The sequence below is a fragment of the Tiliqua scincoides genome, chromosome 2 (genome assembly GCF_035046505.1).
Source record: "Tiliqua scincoides isolate rTilSci1 chromosome 2, rTilSci1.hap2, whole genome shotgun sequence".
Classification (NCBI taxonomy): domain Eukaryota; kingdom Metazoa; phylum Chordata; class Lepidosauria; order Squamata; family Scincidae; genus Tiliqua; species Tiliqua scincoides.
The window spans coordinates 258,222,373-258,243,350 of NC_089822.1; the positions used below are offsets into that span (position 1 = coordinate 258,222,373).

General features: G+C 46.8%; 1 protein-coding gene across 2 annotated transcripts; it reads left to right on the forward strand.

The window, feature by feature from the left end:
• The first annotated feature begins 3,025 nt into the window (after window positions 1-3,025).
• LOC136642170 (tripartite motif-containing protein 10-like) lies at window positions 3,026-18,742 on the forward strand. 2 transcript variants are annotated; one of them, XM_066618448.1, is made up of 7 exons: window positions 3,026-3,190; window positions 6,312-6,758; window positions 8,901-8,996; window positions 9,297-9,527; window positions 10,051-10,073; window positions 14,469-14,587; window positions 15,887-18,742. In XM_066618448.1, exons 2-7 carry the CDS (start codon window positions 6,360-6,362, stop codon window positions 16,138-16,140), a joined length of 1,122 nt encoding a protein of 373 aa, XP_066474545.1. In that variant the 5' UTR covers window positions 3,026-3,190; window positions 6,312-6,359; the 3' UTR covers window positions 16,141-18,742. The 2 variants fall into 2 exon arrangements, with proteins under 2 accessions (XP_066474545.1, XP_066474546.1); XM_066618449.1 differs by lacking the exon at window positions 3,026-3,190 and adding an exon at window positions 3,908-3,951.
• Window positions 18,743-20,978: the final 2,236 nt, after the last annotated feature.

Below are 20,978 nucleotides of genomic sequence, written 5' to 3' on the forward strand. Positions count from 1 at the left end.
CTCGCACCAGTGGAGTGCTGGTGGAGCACCAGACCTCCACTGATCAGTGGTTGCGCAGACCACCGGGCAGTGGAGAGGTAGGTGGTGAAATGGGGGGGGGAGGGAAGCAAGGAGGAGGCGTTCCAGGACTGGGGGTATGAGGAGATGACAGGAAGAAGGCATGCTGGGGTGGGGGGGTGGGAGGCAGGACTGGTGAAGCTTTTCTCCACCAGATCCTGAGCCTCCGTGTCGGGCAGGCCGCCTGACATGGAGGCTCTGAATTCTCCACTGACCTTCAGGTCATCATAGAATTGAGTAGCCCAGTTGGAGGGCTGCTCAGTTTACCCGTGGGAAGGAAACAAAAGTCCCCTTCTCCTGAGGAGGAGGTGGCGGCTGCCTGGGGGTGTGCTGGATGCAGCGGCAGCTACTTTCGGCGCCACTGCAGCCCTGCATGCTGGAAAGCTCAAGATTGGGTTGCCCGACAGCAGGAAAAGGTTTTCCCACCAAAGCCCATCAAATATCAAATACCACCCTCAACCGGAAAAGGTTTTCCCAACAAAAACCTATTTATCTTTCCCAAGTGAAACCTTGGAGCCTCCAGTAGTTATGGAAAAAAGTTTCTTTTAGTGTTACAAAAAAAGTTTTACCTCAGAAATATAGTTTAAACCCAGTCAGAGAGACCCCGAGGCTCTGGAGTTAAAAGTGCTGCTGCCTCCCCAAACACAAACACAGGATTCATCCCTGACTCAGTGACATACTGCCCCTGCAGCTGGAGGTTCAATGTTCATATCACCTACAATGTAGCTACAATGTAGCCAACAACACCCAACCTTCCCACCAGTGGCATCACTAGGGTTGGTGTCACCCAGTCTGGTAACTCATGGTCTCACCCTCATTTGTTCATTCTACTATAGAACAGTACAGGTTACCAAACCAACCAGTAACCAACAAAAAAAGTGGCCAAATTAATGACACTCACACAACTGAATAGAAGTTTGGCTGTTGGGCTCTGATGCATGGAAAATGGAGCTGAATTATGATCATCTTGCTTATTGGTTCCATGCTGTGCCACAGTAACACCTTATTAGCTCTCATAACACTCAGACACAGCAAGTGTAACCCTGCACATGCCTGATCTCCTCTGATCTCGGAAGCTGAGCAGGGTCAGGCCTGGTTAGTACTTGGATGGGAGACCGCCTGGGAATACTGGGTGCTGTAGGCTTATACCATAGTCTTTCCATGCCTGACCTTGGAAGCTAAGCAGGGTCAGGCCTGGTTAGTACTTGGATGGGAGACTGCCTGGGAATCCTGGGTGCTGTAGGCTTATACCATAGTCTTTCGAGACTGAAGGTTGTCAACCAACACTCAGGCCCATTGGTCAGTTTTGAGTTAAGGAAATCCACTTTTTGTGACATAAGGCAATTGATATTTCACTCCGGTTTTTTCATTGCATTCTGCTATAAATTATGCATCAAATGGTATATAACATGATGGCATTATTCCAAGAAATTGCGATTTTAGAGATTTTGTTCACTAGAGGTGTCACTTGGCACCCAGGGCCCACGGCCCTCCCGGCCCTCCCCATTTTGACGCTACTGCAGAGAGGCATCATAAGAAAAAGGCAAAGGGGGTAAACATCTAGGAAGGGCTTAAGAAGGGAAGCCCTGCCCATATAAGAGCATGCTGCCAGAGGGTTCTGCAAAGGAGCTATATAAGGAGCCTGCTCCCTCAGGCAGAGGCAGGCAGCCAGTACTTTCTCAGAGCAAGCTGTGAGGGTCAGTCAGAGAGAGCAGGTGAGCAGACAGGGAGAGCTTTCTACTGACCTTTACTCAGCTTGTTCTGGCATCAAATAAGCACTTAGGTATGGTTTTTGGAGTGCCCAGAATGGGGGTTTATTCTGTGATTTGGCCAAAATCTACCTTTTGTGTGCTAAGCCCTCTCCTCAAAGTTCCACACTGACTCATTTCTGTGTTTATGGACTTCAGTGAATGTTTGAATCTACGCAGCAGGTGTGGCGTCCATAGTTGCTGGCTGCCTTCGCTATCTCCCAATGTCCCAAAACTTTTGGCAAAACGAAATTTTTTGCAAGGACAGGTCAAGTAACCTTGATCTGTGGGGCAGCCCCCTTGATGAAGTGGCATCATCAAGCAGGAAAATTTTTTTGCAATCCTAGGCTGCAATCCTACCCACACTTACCCAGGAGTAATTCCCATTTTCCACCATGGTTAAAAGAATATACATAGCAGCCTGTGAAAAGTACAGATCTGCAACCTTTTTCCAAATGCAGTCACACAACATGGTAGCATCAAGTCTAATATATTAAAAATGTAATATTGAAATGAATGGGGACCAACTGGAAATTGGCTGGTGACCCACCTAGCGGGTCCCAAACCACAGCTTGAGAACCACTGGTAAAGGGATACGCGCTGTGTCCTCCATTGCATCTGGTCGCCCTGGTCCTGAGGAGCTCTTCCACTGACCAGTGGCCACAGGTCAGTACCTCCCCTGCTTTGCAGCCTGTCCCTTCAAGAGGGGTCCCTGAGGCAGCATGGGCAGCTACAGGTTGAAGGTTGATGGGCTGCTGGGGGGTTGTGAATTGTCACTGTGCTCCTGGATTCCTGGGCAGGCAGGTCCACTGATCAACTGAGATGCAACTGCTGGGTGCTTCCCAGTACGCAACCAGATGCAACCAACCCTGCAAGCAGAAGCACCATGGAGGAGGAGACTGGGAGTCAACGATTCCCCCTTCCGGCCCCCCCATCAGGTAGGATGCTCAGTTAGTCTTACCCCCCCCCCCCATCCAGGGGACTGTCCGTGCTCCCATCAGTGGACGACGCTGTCCTGGATGCTGCATCGACAACAGGCGGGGTGGATGTGTGCAGGGAGAGTCCTGCAGGAGCCTGGCGGGGAAGGCCATTCAGATCCTCCTGCAGCCCTTCCGCAGCCGGCATTCTCCGCAGAGCCGCCAGCAGTTTCCCAGGCAGCGGCCCCCGCTCCCTCCCGGGCTTGTACAGTGTGGCCGCGGGAAGGAAGTGACGGAGGGGAGGCTGGCAGGGCGTCACTGGCACCTCGCCTGCTGCAAGGACAGGGGCCTCCTCCCTGCTCAGCCCGGAGAACCAGAGCCCGCAGCCCAGGCTCGGCCCCTCTCCAGCCCCAGCACGACCAAGAGGCTCCAATGGCAGAGTTCTAGCAGGATCGCCCCCCCCCCGAGGTAAGTCCCTTCCCTGCGGAGCTGCGCCTCTCTTAGGGCTGAGAGCTGCGGAGGGGGCAAGTGGAGAGTCCCCTGCGGAGAGCTCGCTTGCAGCTCGAGCCTCCGTGTGTCTACTCGGAAGTAAGTCCCATTGAGTTACGTGGGAGTTACTCCCATGCAAGTGTGACTAGGACTGCAGCCTTGGGACATCGAGGCCCCGTTTCTGTCTCCAGCACGTGCTCCGCCGGACTTTCCACGAAAGTGCCAACCATCCACCCCGTTGGTTCGTGCCCTGCATCGGGCGCTCAGAGAGGCGGGCTGAAGGCTCAGGGCAGGCACTGTTGGGAATCAGACCCACATCCGCTTCCTGGCCCTCTCTGCAAACCGGTGGTGTAGCTAGGGGGGGGCGAAGCACTAAGTTTTGCAGGGAGCCTCACCGCAGCGTGCAAAAAGCCTCTCCCCTTCCCTTGCGTTCGCTTCCGTTTTGTTCCCCCCGCCTGGGATGGCTCCGAAGGGCAGGGGCCCTTTGCACGCTGCGGTGAGGCTCCTTGCAAAACTTAGTGCTTTGCCGCCCTCCTGGCTACGCCACTGCTGCAACCTCCGCCAATCAGCCTTGTTCCCGCCCCCTCCCTTGCTGTGCTTATGCTCTGCTATCTAACGGTTGCAGAGAAAGAGGAGGGGCAGTGGCCCATCTGAAACTTTCGCTTTTGGCAGTGTGGAGAGGAAGAGGATGGGGCTGAAGGATCAAAGGAAAGTGTGGCTTTAATGGAAGGGAGTTGTGGGTGAGCAGCCTGAGTTTCATTGGGTCCCCTCTTCCCTGTGTTGTACCACTATGGAAAAGGGAGAGAACAGTCCCTCTGTCTACTGCTGATCACAATATTCAAACCTCTACTCTTATGTCCTTCCCAGGTTGCAGTCTTAAGCATATTTTCTAGCTCAGAGTAGGTCTCTTTGATCTTGGTGGGATGTACTTCTGAGTCAGGATTGTATTGATTGTTCAGGATTGTATTGGTTGTCATTTTTTCCCTCCTAAAGACACAAATGTTTGGAGGAACTGTAATTGCCAGCAATGGTGTAGCTTGGGAGGGGGGTGCAGGGGTGGCAATTGCACCAGACAACAAGCTTAGGGGACAACAAGCTGAGCTTGACACTGGTGGGCAAAATTGTGAAAACCTTGGTATGTATGCAACATGTTGTATATCATTATAGGATTGCACTGCTTTTGTACTGTCCCTGAATTTCTCACTACTGTGAAAAGTGGGGAGCATGTAACCCAGCTGCAGGAAGATCCAAGTTTGGGATAGGAGGTGATTCTCACTGGATCTGGGTTCAGCCCATATCAGGGGAAGAGAATGCATGTATCTGAGGAAGGATCTTCTCTCTTAGATGACAATTGGCATATTTTCAGAGCACTGTGGGGAGGGGAGCAGCTGTTTGTAGTGGGGAAGAAGGCAGGCAAGTCAGTTGAGATGCTGCTTCCTGGAGATTGCCTTTCCCAGCTACCAGGCTAGTGAGTTTTGGAAATATAAATTTTTATATATAGCATTGTCTAAATTTTAAAATTTTCAGAACAGTGTAAGAAGTTGACTCAGAGATAGTGGTCCAAGGCCCACCCAATAAAGTACAGGAGGTCTAGAGGGTAGAGTCTCTGTTAGCTGGAAGGCATCAGACATCAGAAGGTCGCCAGTTCAAGGACAAGGGCTGAGAATGGGGAGACCTTGAAGCACCTGACAAGCCCAGCTGAGTGATTCCACCTGCTCTTGGTGTGAGCAAGAAGCATCTTGGCTGCCCTCCATGTGAGGGATGGAGCTGCTTCTCAGCCTGCATGGGAGAACCGGAGGCCAGAAGTGAGATCAAACCAGGAAGATCCATTCTGAAATGTTGTTGGTCTTGAAAGAGAGAACCTCTATGATTGTAAAAATCCCCTTAGGGGATTTAGAAACACCTGCCTATGTAAACTGCCTTGAATAAAGTCAGAGGAGTAAAGGCAGTATATAAATACCTAGTTATTAGTTAGTTATTACATGACTGAGCAGGAATTTGAACACAGGTCTTCAGGTCCAGCACTATAACCACTACACCACATTGCCTCTCAGTGGTTGCAATATAGGCTGATTATAAGACAGAGGCAAATAGCAAAGCACCCCATGAGCACCAGCAGGTTGCATCAGCTCCCTAACGGGCCCTAAAAGATGGTGTTAGGATTTGGTTCCCTTGCTCTGCCCCTTAACTTCTCTTACAGCATCTGCCTTTGTTTCACTGCCAGAAAACCCCCCCCCCCTTTTATTCTTCCTTATACTCTCTCATGAATACCTTCTCCTGGTAAGATGTGTGGGGAAGGAAAAAGCTGAGACAACTTTGATTGCTCCCTCTTTCCCCGCTGGCTACCTACCCATTTTCCATTAAGATCCCCCTTTAAGGAAGCATCCACCCTGAACATTGAGAAGCATCAGCTGGCCTCCTACACCACTGGTCTCATCAAAGATTGCAAACTCCTTCCATTACCCTCATCATCAAATCACTGTATCAGAGTCCAATGCAACTGCCAAGTGTAAGGAGTCTACAACTACAGTTACTTACCCACTTAAATAATAATAATAATAATAATAAATAAATAAATAAATAAATAAATGGGTTTAAGACATTGCACATAGTTGGATGTACAGGACTGCATTATATCTCACAATAGATAGCATCATTTCCAGGACCTGTTTGTTGGTGTGTCTTAAAAACATTGTTAGTCCATTGAGGGCAGAATCATTTTTTTTTATTTCTTTCACTATATACACCATTCTGAAGGTGATGGTTGTTGTTGAAAAGTGGTATACAGTTTAAATATGCTTAATAATAAACATACAACAATAATTATGGGCTCCAGCAATAATAACAGGCTCATTGAAAGCCTGTAGTTTTCAGGTCATAGCGAACAACCTTCTGGTACAAGAGGGTCTTTGGCTGCAGGGAGAGCTAGTTTAGTTGGTGGAGTGGGTGAAAGAATCTCATTTGGTCAATAGTACCAGAAGCTGGGTGCCATAGCAGAGAAATCATGGATCTTCTGGAGTAGATGGATGGTGAAACAGTGACTCCCTGATGCATTTCTTCTTTCTCGGTTGCACATTTCCACCCCGATGTCTTCTTTCAGGTCTTGCAAGCTGCTCTTCTGCCAAAGCCAGTAGAGGATCCACCCGTCATGGCATCAGCCTCAGTGGAAGAGGAACTCCAGTGCCCCATCTGCATGGAGTTCCTGACAGACCCAGTGACCCTGGACTGTGGCCATAACTTCTGCAGGAGTTGCGTCACTGACTACTGTGAGATATGGGAAGATCTGGGGGACTTGGAGTGTCCCCTCTGCAAAGCCAAAATCAAGAAAGTGAATTTCCGGGCAAACTTTTCACTGGCAAATATTGTCGAAAAAATCAAACTTTTACAGCTTAATCCAAAGAAAGAGGATTTATGTGTGAGACATAAGGAAAGACTTCACCTCTTCTGCAAAGAGGATAAGGAATTGGTATGTCTGTTTTGTGAGCGATCCCCTGAACATCGATCACATACCATCCTTCTCTTGGAAGAGGCTGCTGAGGAATACAAGGTAGGATCATTTGGATCTCTGATAAGAGAATCTTGTTTGGTTAATCAGAATTCTGTGGAATATGATTGTTCTTTCTGGTCATCCAGAAACTGTCTCCCTTGTGGGCTGATGCTAATTATTTTCTGCTCTGAGGAAGGTAATCGCCTTCAGATAACTTTTCTTGGTGTCCAAATTGTTGGTTAAATAGTTCCAGTGTTTCCATTCTACAGTCAAATGGGTATACAGCAGGTCCTCTTTATAAGTCAGGGTTCTGATGGAAGGCTTGGACTTCTAGCCAAACAACTTATAAAGGGAACTTTTCCTCCCTAAGAAATGATGTAAATAGGAGCTAATGGGGACATCCATGCCCTTCACCAAACCTAAAGAGGAAAATGTTCTCCCATTAAAAATACAATGGGATAAAGTGGGGTAGGAACTGCAGAGCGTGCATGCAGCCCTAAACACGTATAAACCAATACTCCCACCCACCCCTGTCCATGATGCGAGTGAAGAATTTCATGTCAGGAAGTTAATTGGAGGTAGTGAGTTGAGGAAGGGTTGAGGAACTGGTCACGGCCACTCAGGCAGCAGCAGCACATGTTCATCTGCCACCTTCCCCAGCCTGCAGTCTCCACGGAGTCCAGACTGGCCAGGCAACAGACGTGACTTCCCAGAGTGCCCATGTGCCCAGATCTGCATGGCAGTCACGCGGTGCGGAGGTGGAACGTTACGCTCCAGTTCATGCAGAGACTGGTTTGGCAGTGTGCAGCGGTCGCAAGTTTGGTGACTGCTGTTCTAGGGCACAATCCTTTGGTACATCTAGAAATTGCTTCTGTTTATCATGGCCCAAGCATGAATTTACCCAGTCTATATAGTCTATAAGTTGCCCATTGACTTCAACTCTTCTAGGGTTTGGACTGTTGGGAGAATGACATCATGTGAGCTTGACCTGTACTGTAACAATGGATGAGGATGTGTGTGCTAATCCCCACAAGGAGGGAGAACTATTATACAGTGTTGTCAGCAGTTCTCAAACTCTCCTGGAGTTTGAGCTCTGCTATAAGTAGTTGCGGGGGAGGGTGGAATGGAGTGATGCAATCTTCTGGATTGCACCACTTTTGAGAGGTGCTGGGTCTTGCTGCCACTTACCTGATGCTGCAGCAGCCTCCCAGGGGGGCAGGGAGCCCCATGCCAGCCTCAGCAGGGCTGCCCAAGCTACGGAGCACTCAAAATAACAACTACGACTCATTTCCAGTTTTGCAATTGCAAACCGAAAGTGGGTTGTGATCGTTATCTTCACTCTTACCACAGTTTGGGGGACCCTATAGAGGCTGGCATGGGGCTCCCTGCCCCCCCCCCCGGGAGGCTGCTGCAATGTCAGGTGAGTGGCAGCAAGCCCCTGCACCTCTCGAAAGCAGTGTGATCCAGAAGATCTATTGCTTCATTCCCCCATCCCCGTCCCTTAAGGGGGTAGAGGCCAGGGCCCTCAGGCCTGAGTGTTGCAAAACCCCAGTTTGAGAACAAATGAATACTGTATTCAGTTCAGTATTCGGTACAGTCTTGTGTATTGCTCTCTCCTACGTTGACTAGACTTCTAACTAGTCTTTTTGTGTGTGTGTGCTGCTGCTTCCTGAGTGGCCATGACCAGCAACTTGTTTTACTTTGCAGGATAAAAACACTTTGGGCGCAATCCTAACCCCTTATGTCAGTGCTTTCCAGCACTGACATAAGGGCAATGCAGCTCCGTGGTAAGGGAACAAACATTCCCTTACTTTGAGGAGGCCTCCGTGAGTGACACCCAAGTGCAGGATGCAGCACATGTCCCATTGGCACTACTATGCCAGTGATGGAAAGCATTGACATAAGGGGTTAGGATTGCGCCCTTTGTGTAACTCATATCTACTGTGAATAAGTTTGTATTTACACAGCTCTCCTAGCACAGACATGAGGGAGAAATGATTGGTGTTCCTCCCCTTCTCCATCTCAGGAAAGGTTAAGCATAGTCTCCACTTGAATCTAGTAACCCATTCAGTTCATTGCAGGCAACATTGAGAGACAAGGTCTAAAGTAACCTCCTTGAAGGGAATGTGGGGAAAGAGGAAGCTCGGTCTTTGTTATGTTATGCCAACACGCTCTCCTCCAAAATGTTTTGTTTTCCTTCAGGCCAAATTCCAGGAGCACCTGAGGATGTTGGTGAATGAGCAGGAGAGAATTCTGGAGTTGAAAACAGTTGCAAAAAACGAGAGTCAAGACTTGCTTGTAAGTGCCACTGTTATCTGGAGGAGAACAGCTACTAGAACCAGTGTGTGGAAAACCTTATTATAAAATGCAGGGGAGACCAGATGGATCAGTCTCCCATTAAAATGTCCATGAAAGACATTTGAAAGCGTGGGCCCTTGGCAGTGTTTTCCTGCTTGCAGCTGGTTTGATCTCTGCAGAAAGTCAGCAGAGACCTTCCTGTCAAACCTCCGGGTCCTGCTTTTTGATGCTATATAGGCTCAGTATATCACTTTCTGAGGCTGATCTGCTATTTATCTCCTTTCCCCCTGCTTATTGCAGAAGCAAGTGAAAGCAGAGCGGGAGAGGGCAGTGACTGAGTTCAGGCAACTCCAGCAATTTCTGCAAGAACAGGAGAATCTTTTGCTGGCCCAGATGGAAGAGGTGGAGGAGCAGATTGTTGCAAGAAGGGAGGAGCATCTGGCCAGACTCTCAGAGGAGCAGTCCTCTCTGGAAAGTCTCATCCAGGAGATGCAAGAAAAGCTTGATCAGTCAACAGGTGAACTCCTGAAGGTAAGGTGTCAGCAGAAATACCCAGATTCCTTTAAAGGAGCACACAGACCTCAGGGTGTCTCCTTTGCCTATGCAGTAACCAAAAGGGCTCAGTTTATTGTCCTCTAGGGGTTCCTTCTAATGCTGATGGAATCTGTGGTCAAACATACTTATTGGCTAATGATTTCCTTCCTGATGCCTTTATTTATACATGCATGCATGCATACATACCCATTCCATAATGGAAGGCCTCCTCTCTCCTCCTCCTCTTCCCTGATCCGACCTGTGATAGAAGTTAAACCTTGTGTGTCTGCCTACCTGTCACCTGTGTATCCATGCCGAGTGCCTCCATTCCCCCTGTCAAGCCCATTTGATGATTATACCCTCCTTTCCCAAGTTCTTAAGTGATGTGTACTATGCAGACCTTCATCCTGGGACACCTCAGGGAGAGAAAGATCATCAGGCTCTGGAGTCTATGAAGGATTTTCACAGCATTGTTTGTAGCAGACTCTTATTCCCGTCTTCTTTCTCTTTTTCCTTCTAGAATGTTGGAAGCACCTTGCAGAAGTAAGTGAATCTCACTCAATTCACTAAACTTTGCCAGGTGATGAAGTCTCAAACCACAGCATGAGATCGTTCAAGGGTATTTTTCATCTTGGGGATGAATCTGGATGTGCATATTGCAAAACAGCTGTAGCTCAAACATATTCATCAAGGCGTAGTAACTAGATTGGCAGTAATTGAAGGGATGGAATCAGCGTGGAATCTTGGCTTGTCTGTGTCGATGTCTGACTGTGTTAAATGTCATATGCACTAAAGGTACTCCTGTCTTCCTTTGGGAGGCTTAGCTCTCAGTCCTGATCAATGGCTATTAAAACAACTTGCACATTTTTTTTTTAAATGAGAGGTATCCCCTGGGTGAATAGGGACCAGTGGCAGCCATCGCATAAGCAGGTTGTTGCTGGTTGGATTTGCTTTCAACAGTGGATCTTGCTCCCAGGTAAATGTGGATAGTATTGCAGCCTTTGGGATGTTTGGGGAATTTGTTTTAAACAGATCAGCAGCTGGTTGAAGGATTAGGAGGTTTCGTCTTTATTTTAAATACATTTTAAAACTTATTCTTATTGTAGACTTTTAGTTTACTTACATACCTTACAGTGCAATCCTATCTTGCGCTGGAACAGGCAGGCCAGGAGGCCTGCGCTATATCAAGCACAAGATTGGGGCCAGAAGGGGCTCAGTCGGAGGCAAGGGAAAACTCTTCCCCTTACCCCCAGGTAAGCCACCACAGCCCCAATGGGTCTCCTCGGACTTGCGCCATCTCCGGAGGTTATCAGTGTATAATTTCACTATACAAAGTACTCATGTCTTCAGAATAAGAGAAGAGGAAGGCTAGGACAGTGGTTCCCAAACTGCGAGCCATGGCTCCCAGAGTGCCGCAGAAACCAGCCAGTGGAACCACAGAATCCTCGCAAGATACCAACTGCCCTATATAATGTATAGGATTGTAGCCCTAATGGGAGCTGTGGCCAGTGGCCCAATAGGTCAAGGGAGCCACCAGTTAAAAAGGTTTGGGAAATACTGAGCTTCGGTATTCTGCACCTAACATGGTTTTTCCTTCAAATCTAAAAAATCTTCAGGGTTTAATTTTTTCATTCATTCAGAAGAAAAAGGGAATAAATTAGTTCCAAAGAAAAAAGGGGACAAAAAGCACAGTGCTCTGATGATGACGTTGTACTGATTTCTCATTAAAAACTGAATGAACAAAAGATAGCAATTCCAGACTGAAGGCTAATGGGAACGTACCTCAAGTCTCAGTACTTGTTCGCAGAACAGGAGACCGTCTTTTTTTTCTGGTGCAGTTAGGGCTTTACTTGCAATATTGGTTGGGCCCCATGCAGTCCTGTTCATTCTCTGCCTGTTGTGTGTACTACCCTTGAAACTATTGAGGAGGGAGCAGGACTAGAGGGTGTGCCCTGTTCTTACTACTTCATCGCCTAAAAAGTGCTGCTCAGAATCAAAATGTATAATTATGAGGAATATTTGGCTGTCAAAAACAGTAGCAACCCTCTATCTCTTCCAAGTCAGTCTAGGAATATTTAGAGTGGTGATTCTTAGTCCTCCAGAAAAATGCACATAAACATATATACACATAATTTTTTTGGCATGCAATTCATGGACTCCTCTCCTCCAAAAAAGCCCATCCATGAATCCCACATGAAAAACTCTTGGTCTCTAGAGCAGTGTTTCTGAAACTGCGTTGGGACCCACTAGGTGGGTCTTGAGCCAATTTCAGGTGGGCCCCCATTCATTTCAAGTAGTATTTTATTTTTAATAGACTAGATGATGCCATGGTATGTGATTGCATTTGGGGAAATGTTACAGATTTTACTTTTAACAGGCTCCTATGTATTTGCTTTTAACAATGATAGTCAATGGGGCTTACTCCATGGTAAGTGTGGATAGGATTGTAGCCTTTGGGATGTTTGGGAAATTTATTTTAAACAGATCAGCAGTTGTTTGGGAGGATTTAAGAGAGTTCTTTATTTTAATTAAATTTTTAAATTAAATTTTTTAAACTAATTCTTATTGTAAACTTTTAATCTACTTATTAATTTGATTTGATTTTGTCATATGGGGGTGCTAAATATTTTCCTGCTTGATTATGTCACTTCCAACCATGACACCACAACCAGATTTTATTTATTTATTTATACAGGTATTTATATACCTTTCTTTGGTCAGATTTCTTCAGATTTATCCTCAGACTTTAATCCAAGGTGGTTTACATAGGCAGGCTGTTCTAAACCCCTGGAGGGATTTTTGCAATTGAATAGTTCTAGTCTTTCATAGAACTCCTCATTCCAGCTGGATTCCTTCCCAGTCTGGCCTTTCTCTGGCCCTTCGCCTCCCACGCTCCACTTGATGGCAACTTCTCTCTGCCACTGAGGGTCAGCTCATCAGTATATCAGTTCTCGGGTACTTCCGGTTGTTTTGAACTGGCAGCCTCAGATCTTCAGGCATACAAGGCGGCAGCTCTATCAACTGAGCCAGACCTCCTGCCAGACCTCCTCAGGTTATTGATGTCACTTCCAGTGGGTTCCAACAAATTGTCATTCTAAAGAGTGGGTCACGGTGCTAAAACGTTTGGAAACCACTGATCTAGAGAGAGAAAATGTGCAACATGATGATGATGTAGCCAGTGGCGTCACTAGGATTCACGTCACCTGGTGCAGGAGGCCTGCATGTCACCCCATGCAGTGGGCAGAGCAACGCCCCAGGTGGTGGGCGTGGCGATGTACCGTTGCCCCACCCCCACTGGTTTTTTGGCTGTACCTTTTGTTAGAACACAGATATTTCAATGTGGTTTGTTTCATTGCATTCTGCATGAAATTACGCATTGATTGATATATAACATGATGGCATTATTCCTCCAAACTCTGATTTTAGTGATTTTGAAAACTTGTAGTCTCTCACACACACACACGCACACACACCCCCGTGTCAACTTACTAACACCTTATTGCAGCAGTTCTCAAACTTTTAGCACTGGGACCCACTTCTTAGAATGACAATCTGTCCAGGACCCATTGGAAGTGATGTCATGGCTAGAAGTATCATCAAGCAAATTAAAATAAATAATTTTGAATAATTAAATTAAAAGAAAAGAAATAATTAAATAAGGGGGAGTGAGTCCTATTCCACCAAGTGAATCTACTCTGAAGTAAGTCCTATTGTGGTCAATGGGGCTTACTCTCAGGAAAGTGTGGGTAGGATTGCAGCCTGTGAGCCCAATCCTATGCATGTCTACTCAGAAGTAAGTCCCATAGTGGTCAATGGAGCTTACTCTGTAGTCTGCCTGCAATAACAACCCCCCAAAAAGAATCAGTGAGATTTCCAGCCCTCCCAGTGCCCAGTTAAGGTTCTTCGATTTCAGGCATATCAATACAAAGACCCTCCTGGCTTTGCAAGTGCAAAATAGAAAACTTTCCCCTTACCAGTTCAAGCCTCTTTTTTGTCCTTTTTAGTGGGGGGGTGGGGGGGGCTGCCTTCTGGAGCATTTGTTGCACTCCAGCTCCATCGGATCGGGATCATTCTGGTGTCCTCACATTCCACTTTGCCTGACTTGACCAAGGCAAGTCTGCCTACTTGCGAGTAAATGCGACCGTGAGGCTGCTTCACTTTCCATAGGGCTCAGTAAACTTGCAGCTGGGAGGGAGGGACCTCCTTCTCGGGTGTTTTTGGGGGCTGCATTCATTGGATCAGGACCATTCTGACATCCTTGGAGCCTTCTCAGCCTGCCCTTTCCGATGCACTAAGGCAAGTTTGCCTACTCACGAGTAAACGCAGCCACGTGACTTCGTTTCAGGCTCAATAGACTCACAGCTGGGAGGGATGGGACCTCCTTCTTGAGTGTTTTTTTTTGGGCGGCATTCATTGGATCGGGACCATTCTGGTGTCATTGGATTCCTCTCAGCCTGCCCTTTCTGACGGACAATGGCAAGTATGCCTACTCGCGAGTAAACATGCGATACGGCTCACTTTCACTTTCCATAGGGATCCATGCATTTTTTCTTTTCAGTTTTTTGGCCATAACATTTGAAGAAAAGAGGCTATTTCAATTCTGTTTTTTGTATTGTATTCCACTGGGAAATCTGCATCCAATGGTGTATGGCATGACGTTGTAGCTCCTAAAGCCACAACTTTAGCGCATCACCCCCTCCCGGCGCATCACCTGGTGCAGCCTGCACACCCCTAGTGACGCCACTGGATGTAGCACAGGAGCACAGAATCACTGAGCATGATGAAAATGAGGGTGTTCATTAGAAATTATTGGGGAGATGGGAAAGATGCTTCAGGTTGGCTTTCTGCTGTTACTTTTTTTTCCGTTCATTTCTGTGACTCCACTCAGGAATTCTGGGTTGAGTAAATGGTGGAAATAACTTTTTTTCTTTCCTGCAGGTACAAAACAAGAACAGCACTTGAGAATCTTGAGGCTTTTCCTGATAGCTTAAAATGTAGAAGCCAGAAATTCTCTTCCTTAAATCACTTTGTGAAGAATGAAATTAAACGGTTCAAAGGTAATAAATAATGAGGTTAAATATGAAGATCCAGTGAGCCTGGCAAGTTCCTAAAAGGAAAGTCACATGGGGGTTCCCCTGGTTTTGCTGCCATCAGCTTATTGAACTAAACAGAGCAGTGAAAGTCTAAACAGACTGCAAAATGGCAATTGTGTTTCTTTGTCAGTGCTTGCAGAGTGATGCACATTGGTGGAAAAAGTCTCAACTTCACAAATGAAGTCTGAAGTGACAGACTAATTGGACCAGAGATCTTGGGGTTGCAGTGGATATTAATGTGGAAAGATCAGCCCAACTTGCTGGGCAAGAACTGTGGGAAAAGGCGAAGTCCATAATAGGGATTTGTAGTGTTTCAGTGCAACCTCATGGCCAACTTGGAGGCTTGGGTTATTTTAACATTAGAAGCCTGGTAGATTAGCTGCCACCAGGAAGGAAGGTGGCCCTCCCCAAAGCAGTGTAAAACTGCATAAAACAGGGCACCATTCTTCACAAACAAATGCTGATGTTGTTGCAAGATTTCTTACAGAGACTCTGCCATTGGAGCTTCAGCAGAACAATGGTAAATTTCATGGATTGGCAAAGGTCCAAATTCACAGAAAAAGAAAGGTCCCCATGGCCCCCCATTTATATTTCTAAACTCCGAACCTCGTCTCCATTTTCCAGACATCAGATTATTTCGATTTTTGCTTCTGTGATCATGCTAAAGTCAGGTTTCCTCCGAATGTTCAAAAATTAGTGCAGAAAGAATGCAGTCGTCATAACAACGGTTCTTTCTGTAGGAAAGGAAGGGGTGATGGAAAGGTTTCTTGCAACACAAAAGGTGCTTTTGGAGGGCATAAGAGCATTGCCCCAAGATGCTGCCTCCGACTGTTGCAGAACCAGTTTCAAGGTCTGCACAGGTTCCATCCAAAATCCATACTATCATGAAGGCATAACAATAGCCTACTCTAGGAATTTATTCTAGAGGAACAGATGCACTTGGGGAGAAGCGGTTTCAAGCCTGCTAATCATGTCCCCTTGTTGGCCAGGCACCCCAGCTAGCCAGGCACCCAATCCCCTCTAACTTTAGAGCTTTTCTGCAGAGGCAAATACAGAATGTCTGTTCTCTTTCCCTCCCTCTCTTCTTCCCCCACAACTTTTGTTTATGGTGTTTTGGCAGGATATAAATACAGTATCTCAACTAAATTAAACCTGGGTCATAGTCATGAGGAGTGTTTTTTTTTCTCCTTTCTTTCAGTGATCAGGACAACTATCACTCTTAGCTGATTCTGTTTCTCTTCTCTCTCCTTGTTTCCACAACAGCAACTATTGCTCTGGGTCCAGAATCATCTCAATCCAAATTCCTGCTGCTTGAGGATCATAAAAATGTGAGACAGGCCGGAAAATATGTGCTTCTCCGGGACTATCAAAAGAGAGACCCATCTTATTCTGAGCTGTACCAACCTTCCAGGGAAGACACTGTGAGATGGGAGGAAGACACCAGCGGGCATATGAGCAGAAAGAAGAGGCCTGGATTGATAAGAATCTATGGTGCTGACTCAGAGGATTTGTCATAGGGGTCGGTTGGCCTTTGTCGATGCTGATACAAGAGCCTGGCTCTACAAATACCAGGGATGGGAAAATCCAGTGGCTTGAGTCGAGTCTAGAGTCACTGCCCCCCCTGCAACTTGACTTGAAAAAGAGTCATAATGGGAGTACTTTCCTAGTCATCCTTTTGTGACTCTACTAAAGGGCTTGAGTTGAGTCACTGCTCCCCTTTAAAAAGCCTGTTGCAGAAAAAATGGGGCTGCTGCCAGGCTGTGTGAGTGTGTGAGAGAGTTCACTTTAAAGATTCCTCAGCTACCCTTCCTTTCTGTAAAAGGGGTGGGAGGTACTGTGTGAGATCAGGGACAGAAGCAGCAAATAGGAGGAGGCTCATGTGCAGCAGTTGCGTGGCTTACCAGGATGACCTGATCTTTTGCAGCTCTACTCAGAAGTAGTCCCACTGTAGCTGGTCATTCAATGAGGCTCCTTCTTCCCAAGTAACAGCGGAGCTTACAGCAGCCATGCCATGTGGTTGGCAAGCATGATCAACACAAATTGCCTCCCTCCCTGTCCCTGGGCTTCTCCAGCCAGTTGTATGACAAGTACCCCCTTGGATCCTTCTGTATCTGATGATTATCCCTTCCTTCCTATCCGAGAAAGGGAGAAAGCCTGCTACTGCCTCCCCCCCCCCCCATTCATTGCAAGAGAAAAATATTAACCTTTTCCTGCCTCATGGCTGGAGCTCCCTGCTGCACAACCAGTCTGAATGCTGACCCCATGAGGTTTTTCACACTGTGAAAACAGTAAGCAAGCACAGGCAGACTATGCATGCGTGGGGACGAGTGTCGAGTCAGGGGAGCCCTGACTTGTGTTTTAAGAGTCTTCAACGAATCACTGAAAAATGCGCATTTTCGGGGCTTGAGTCCGAGTCACTGACTCGAGTTCCCATCCCTAATAAATATTCTGAATCAACTTCTTGCTTTTGAGAGAAGTCTGTGTGACTAGTTGTGGTGTGACATGAAATGTCCTGATTTTCATGTCCTGATGCTGCCCCAAGTCCACCACTGCATCTTCTGCACGCGCACACGCACGCGCGTGCACACTCTCTCTCTCTCTCTCTCTCTCTCTCTCTCTCTCTCTCTCTCACACACACACACACGCACACACGCTCACACACACACACAGCAGCCACTTTCTGAAGTCCTCAAGAGGTTTCTTCAATTTCAGATGTGCAGGACTTCAGTTTGATTTCAAGGAGTTGTGCAAATGAAGGATGTTGAAAGTAATATCCATTTAAAGAGTTAATGTTTATCAGAACCAGAGGAAAAACTATGCTAAATGAGGACCAGCCAGAAGCCCATCAGGGCCTATATAAGGAGGCTGATTCTGTAGAGGGGGGCCCTTTTTCGTCCTTCACTTGCTGGAGTTAGCAGAGCTACAGAAGGAATCATACGTACCTGGCTCTCCACTTGCTGTTATACCTCAGAGTCTCCACTCTATCTTGGATGTCAGAAGGAATAAACGGGTTTAGCTGAGGTAATAAGAGTGGCTTCTTGCTCTGTTAGTGACATTGGCTGAATAAAATGTTTTGCGCTGCTTACCTTGTCTTTTGGAGTTTCTCCGACTGCCTTGTCCAGGCTCCTTACACAACAAAGATGATCAACCCCCTCCCACAGCTAACTGAGTGAAAACTGCAAGCAGAACAAGACTGTCCCAGACTGAGCTGGGAGAACGAAAGCAAAGGGAGCCGGGTCTTAGAGGGCTGCAGACCTCTTGTTACAACCCCCTCTATTCTTGGTCTACCAAGATGTGTCCTGGAGGCAGGTGTTTCATCATTAGAGTGTTTTGCCTGACTATATGCATTTAGGAAGTGTTATATGCTGATGCTTTGGCAGGATATTTATATGTGTTACAGAATGATGTTTACACCAGCTCCTGGTTTAAAACTTTCTCTGTCAAATTGCATTTCCTGGGCCTATTTGGGGATTCTATCTGTGTTTATGAGTTTAACACATTTCAGTCCATTATGGAAAAACAAATTAAAGATATTGATTTTCAGCATGCCTTGTCAAGCGCCCGCAAGACTTGCTCACCACTGCACTTTGGTTTGAATTTTGAATTTAATCAAGGTGCTAGATATCTGGGCAATTTATATCAGCAAATTTTTACAAGAGCTAGATTTAATTGTCTTCCATCTGCAGTCTTGGAAGGACGCTATAATAATGTGCCATATGAAAATAGATTATGTCCCTGTAATAATATGGAAATAGAGACCTTGGAACATGTTCTTTTTGTATGTAATTTTTACAGGGACGAGCATACAAGATATATTAACCCTATTATGTGTAATCTCCCAGGTAGGACACTTACGTGGCATTTAAAATATATCTTAGCTGATAAGAATAAGTCCATAACCGAATCAGTGGCCAAGTTTCTTTTTTCAGCACAAAGAACACAAAAGATTTTTGCTTCTTTTTTTAAATAAAAGCTTTGTTTAAAATGTTTTTATGAATGTTTTAAATGTTTTATGAACGTTGGGTCTGTGACCATAAATAATGATGATGATGATGTTATGACCTCCTCGACTTGCAAATCATACATCAATTAAAATAAACCAATTCAAATGCCCCATGATTATGATGTCAGATCATTTTTTGTTTAGAAGAGGAAAAGGGGTTTTCTTTGCTGCCATTCTGAAGCTGCACCAGTGTTTGAGGCACATTGTTGCTGGAATGTGGCTATGATGGCAGGCTACTGATGTCACAACTTGTGTCTTCCTGCTTGGAGATCAAGATGGGTGAAATCCTGAAAGTGACCCCAGAACAAGAGGGTTGCAATGAGATAGGGCTTTTTGTGATTTAAAATGAAGATTGGTAGGACCTGGGGGCGGGGCAGGAGAGATGCTTCTGGCAGGGGTAGACTGTGGGAAAGAAAATGTTTGGCTGAACTCGGGTGTGTGAATTGAGGGGGGGGGGGTCTGGCTTTTGATTCTGAGCACATGGAGTATTGACAGAGTGTCCACGGAGACCAATGTTTTTACTAGCTTCGCGTTCAATAGCAGTCACAATACTCAGATTTCTGGCAAACAGTATAGAGGTGTGGCTTGGGGTCAAGCCCCAAAATGTCACTCCTCAGGCAAAAGCCGCACCTTCCCCCAAAATGACCCAGTATCACCGAAACTCCTTCTCAGCTGCCGTGACTGCCCTGCTGGTCCACCTTTAGACTGAACAGTCAATATCCCTATTAATGCAAGAGACAATGTGACAGCTGGAAAAGTCTGGGAGGACCATAGGTGGCTGAGGATGTCATGTGAAGCAGCTATAGAATCTGCACCTCCAGTGTATGATAATCCCATACTAAGCCCCACACCTGGAAGTTCATATAGACAATTCAAAATGCATACATTGCTGCCACTTAAGGAGGCATATGTGACATTCCTGGCAACACTTTGTATTCAGAGAGGTTCACTTGCTTGTCATTTAGCAGTGTCCCTCAGCAAATGCATTCCAGCAGGAGAATGAAATCCAGACTGAGGAGTGTGTGTACACACACCTTAAACTCAGACAACCGACAGGAGTGTTACTCCAAAGCGAGGGAATACTCCCAGGTGCAGCATTCTTCTGCAAGATGATCTGTTGCTGGTGGCTCAGCTTGGAAGAGCTCCACTGTTTCTCCTATTGCACCACGTGTCTGTTGAGCAGGTTCTGGGACTGTTTTGATGTGCCAAGGGCTGTCCTTGCACCAAAGCGTTCTTTCTTCCCTGCTACCTGTTGGTGGAGTTCTTGCCCACAGGTGCTGCGTCAAGCACCCCAGCTCCAGCTTCTGTGCCAACAGTATCCACGGCAGTAACTTCCTGCAACCCCCCCTTCCCCTCTGGCTTCCTTCTCCGTCTCTCTCTTCTCTCCAGTAACCTCAGTGGAAGCCAACTGCTGCCTGCTCAGGCACTCGCTCTGGGAAGAAGGGCAGCCCAGCTCCTGTGTCCAGTTTCCCTCAAGGCTGCAGCCTCCCCTGCATGCTCAGTGTCTTGCCAAATTCCTGCTTTGAACTTGGCCTAGAGAACCTATGCCCACTTTATGGCTAATTAGTTCCCCAGCTTAAACACAGGGCAGGGAGGAGGCATGTTGGGGAGAGGGCAGGGGAAGGCGTGCTGGGGGGAGGGAGGGAGGGAGGTCCCCACAGAGTCAGTCTGTGAGTTATTGACCACGATATTGGCCTATTTATTTCATAGTAACCAAAAAATCTAGTTTTTAGATCTAAAATCTTTAAAATTTTAAAATCTAGAAAAAAATCTAGGCCAATAAGCAGAGCCGTGAGTTAAAAAGCCAGTAGGTCAGTTAGGAAAAAGTCCGTCTGTTTAGCCAGCAAGTCTCCACCTCCTCCTCTCTCCAGCTACAAGAAGTTTCTGGAGGAAAAATCCATTATGGGTTACAAGCCATGATGTGTATGTGCAACCTCCTGATTTTAGAAATGGGCTATGCTAGATGCAAGGGAGGGCACCAGGATGCAGGTCTCCTGTTATCTGGTATGCTCCCTGGGGCATTTGGTGAGCCGCTGTGAGATACAGGAAGCTGGACTAGATGGGCCTATGGCCTGATCCAGTTGGGCTATTCTTATGTTCCAGGTGTTCCTTATAGCCTGTTCCTTATAGCCTGCTCCAAGTGTTCCTTATAGCCTTATAGCCCACTTAGGGGTGTGTCTGCCTCTAGTGGCTGCAGCTGTGCAGCACACCTACTGCTGGAAGCCCAGGCTTTAACCCTGTGTTTCCAATACACAGGGCCTTCTAAGAGCCCCTTTCCTACTTCTGAGACCCCACTTGTCCAGGCCTGTAGGCCGGCCTTTTGCAGCCATGTCCCCCAACTGTGCAGATAGT

Coding starts and splice junctions, on each gene's coding strand:
- LOC136642170 (XM_066618448.1), top strand. CDS start 6,360: ATGGCATCAGCCTCAGTGGAAGAGGAACTCCAGTGCCCCATCTGCATG. Junction 8,997..9,296: donor ACGAGAGTCAAGACTTGCTT/GTAAGTGCCACT, acceptor TGCTTATTGCAG/AAGCAAGTGAAAGCAGAGCG. Junction 10,074..14,468: donor GTTGGAAGCACCTTGCAGAA/GTAAGTGAATCT, acceptor TCTTTCCTGCAG/GTACAAAACAAGAACAGCAC.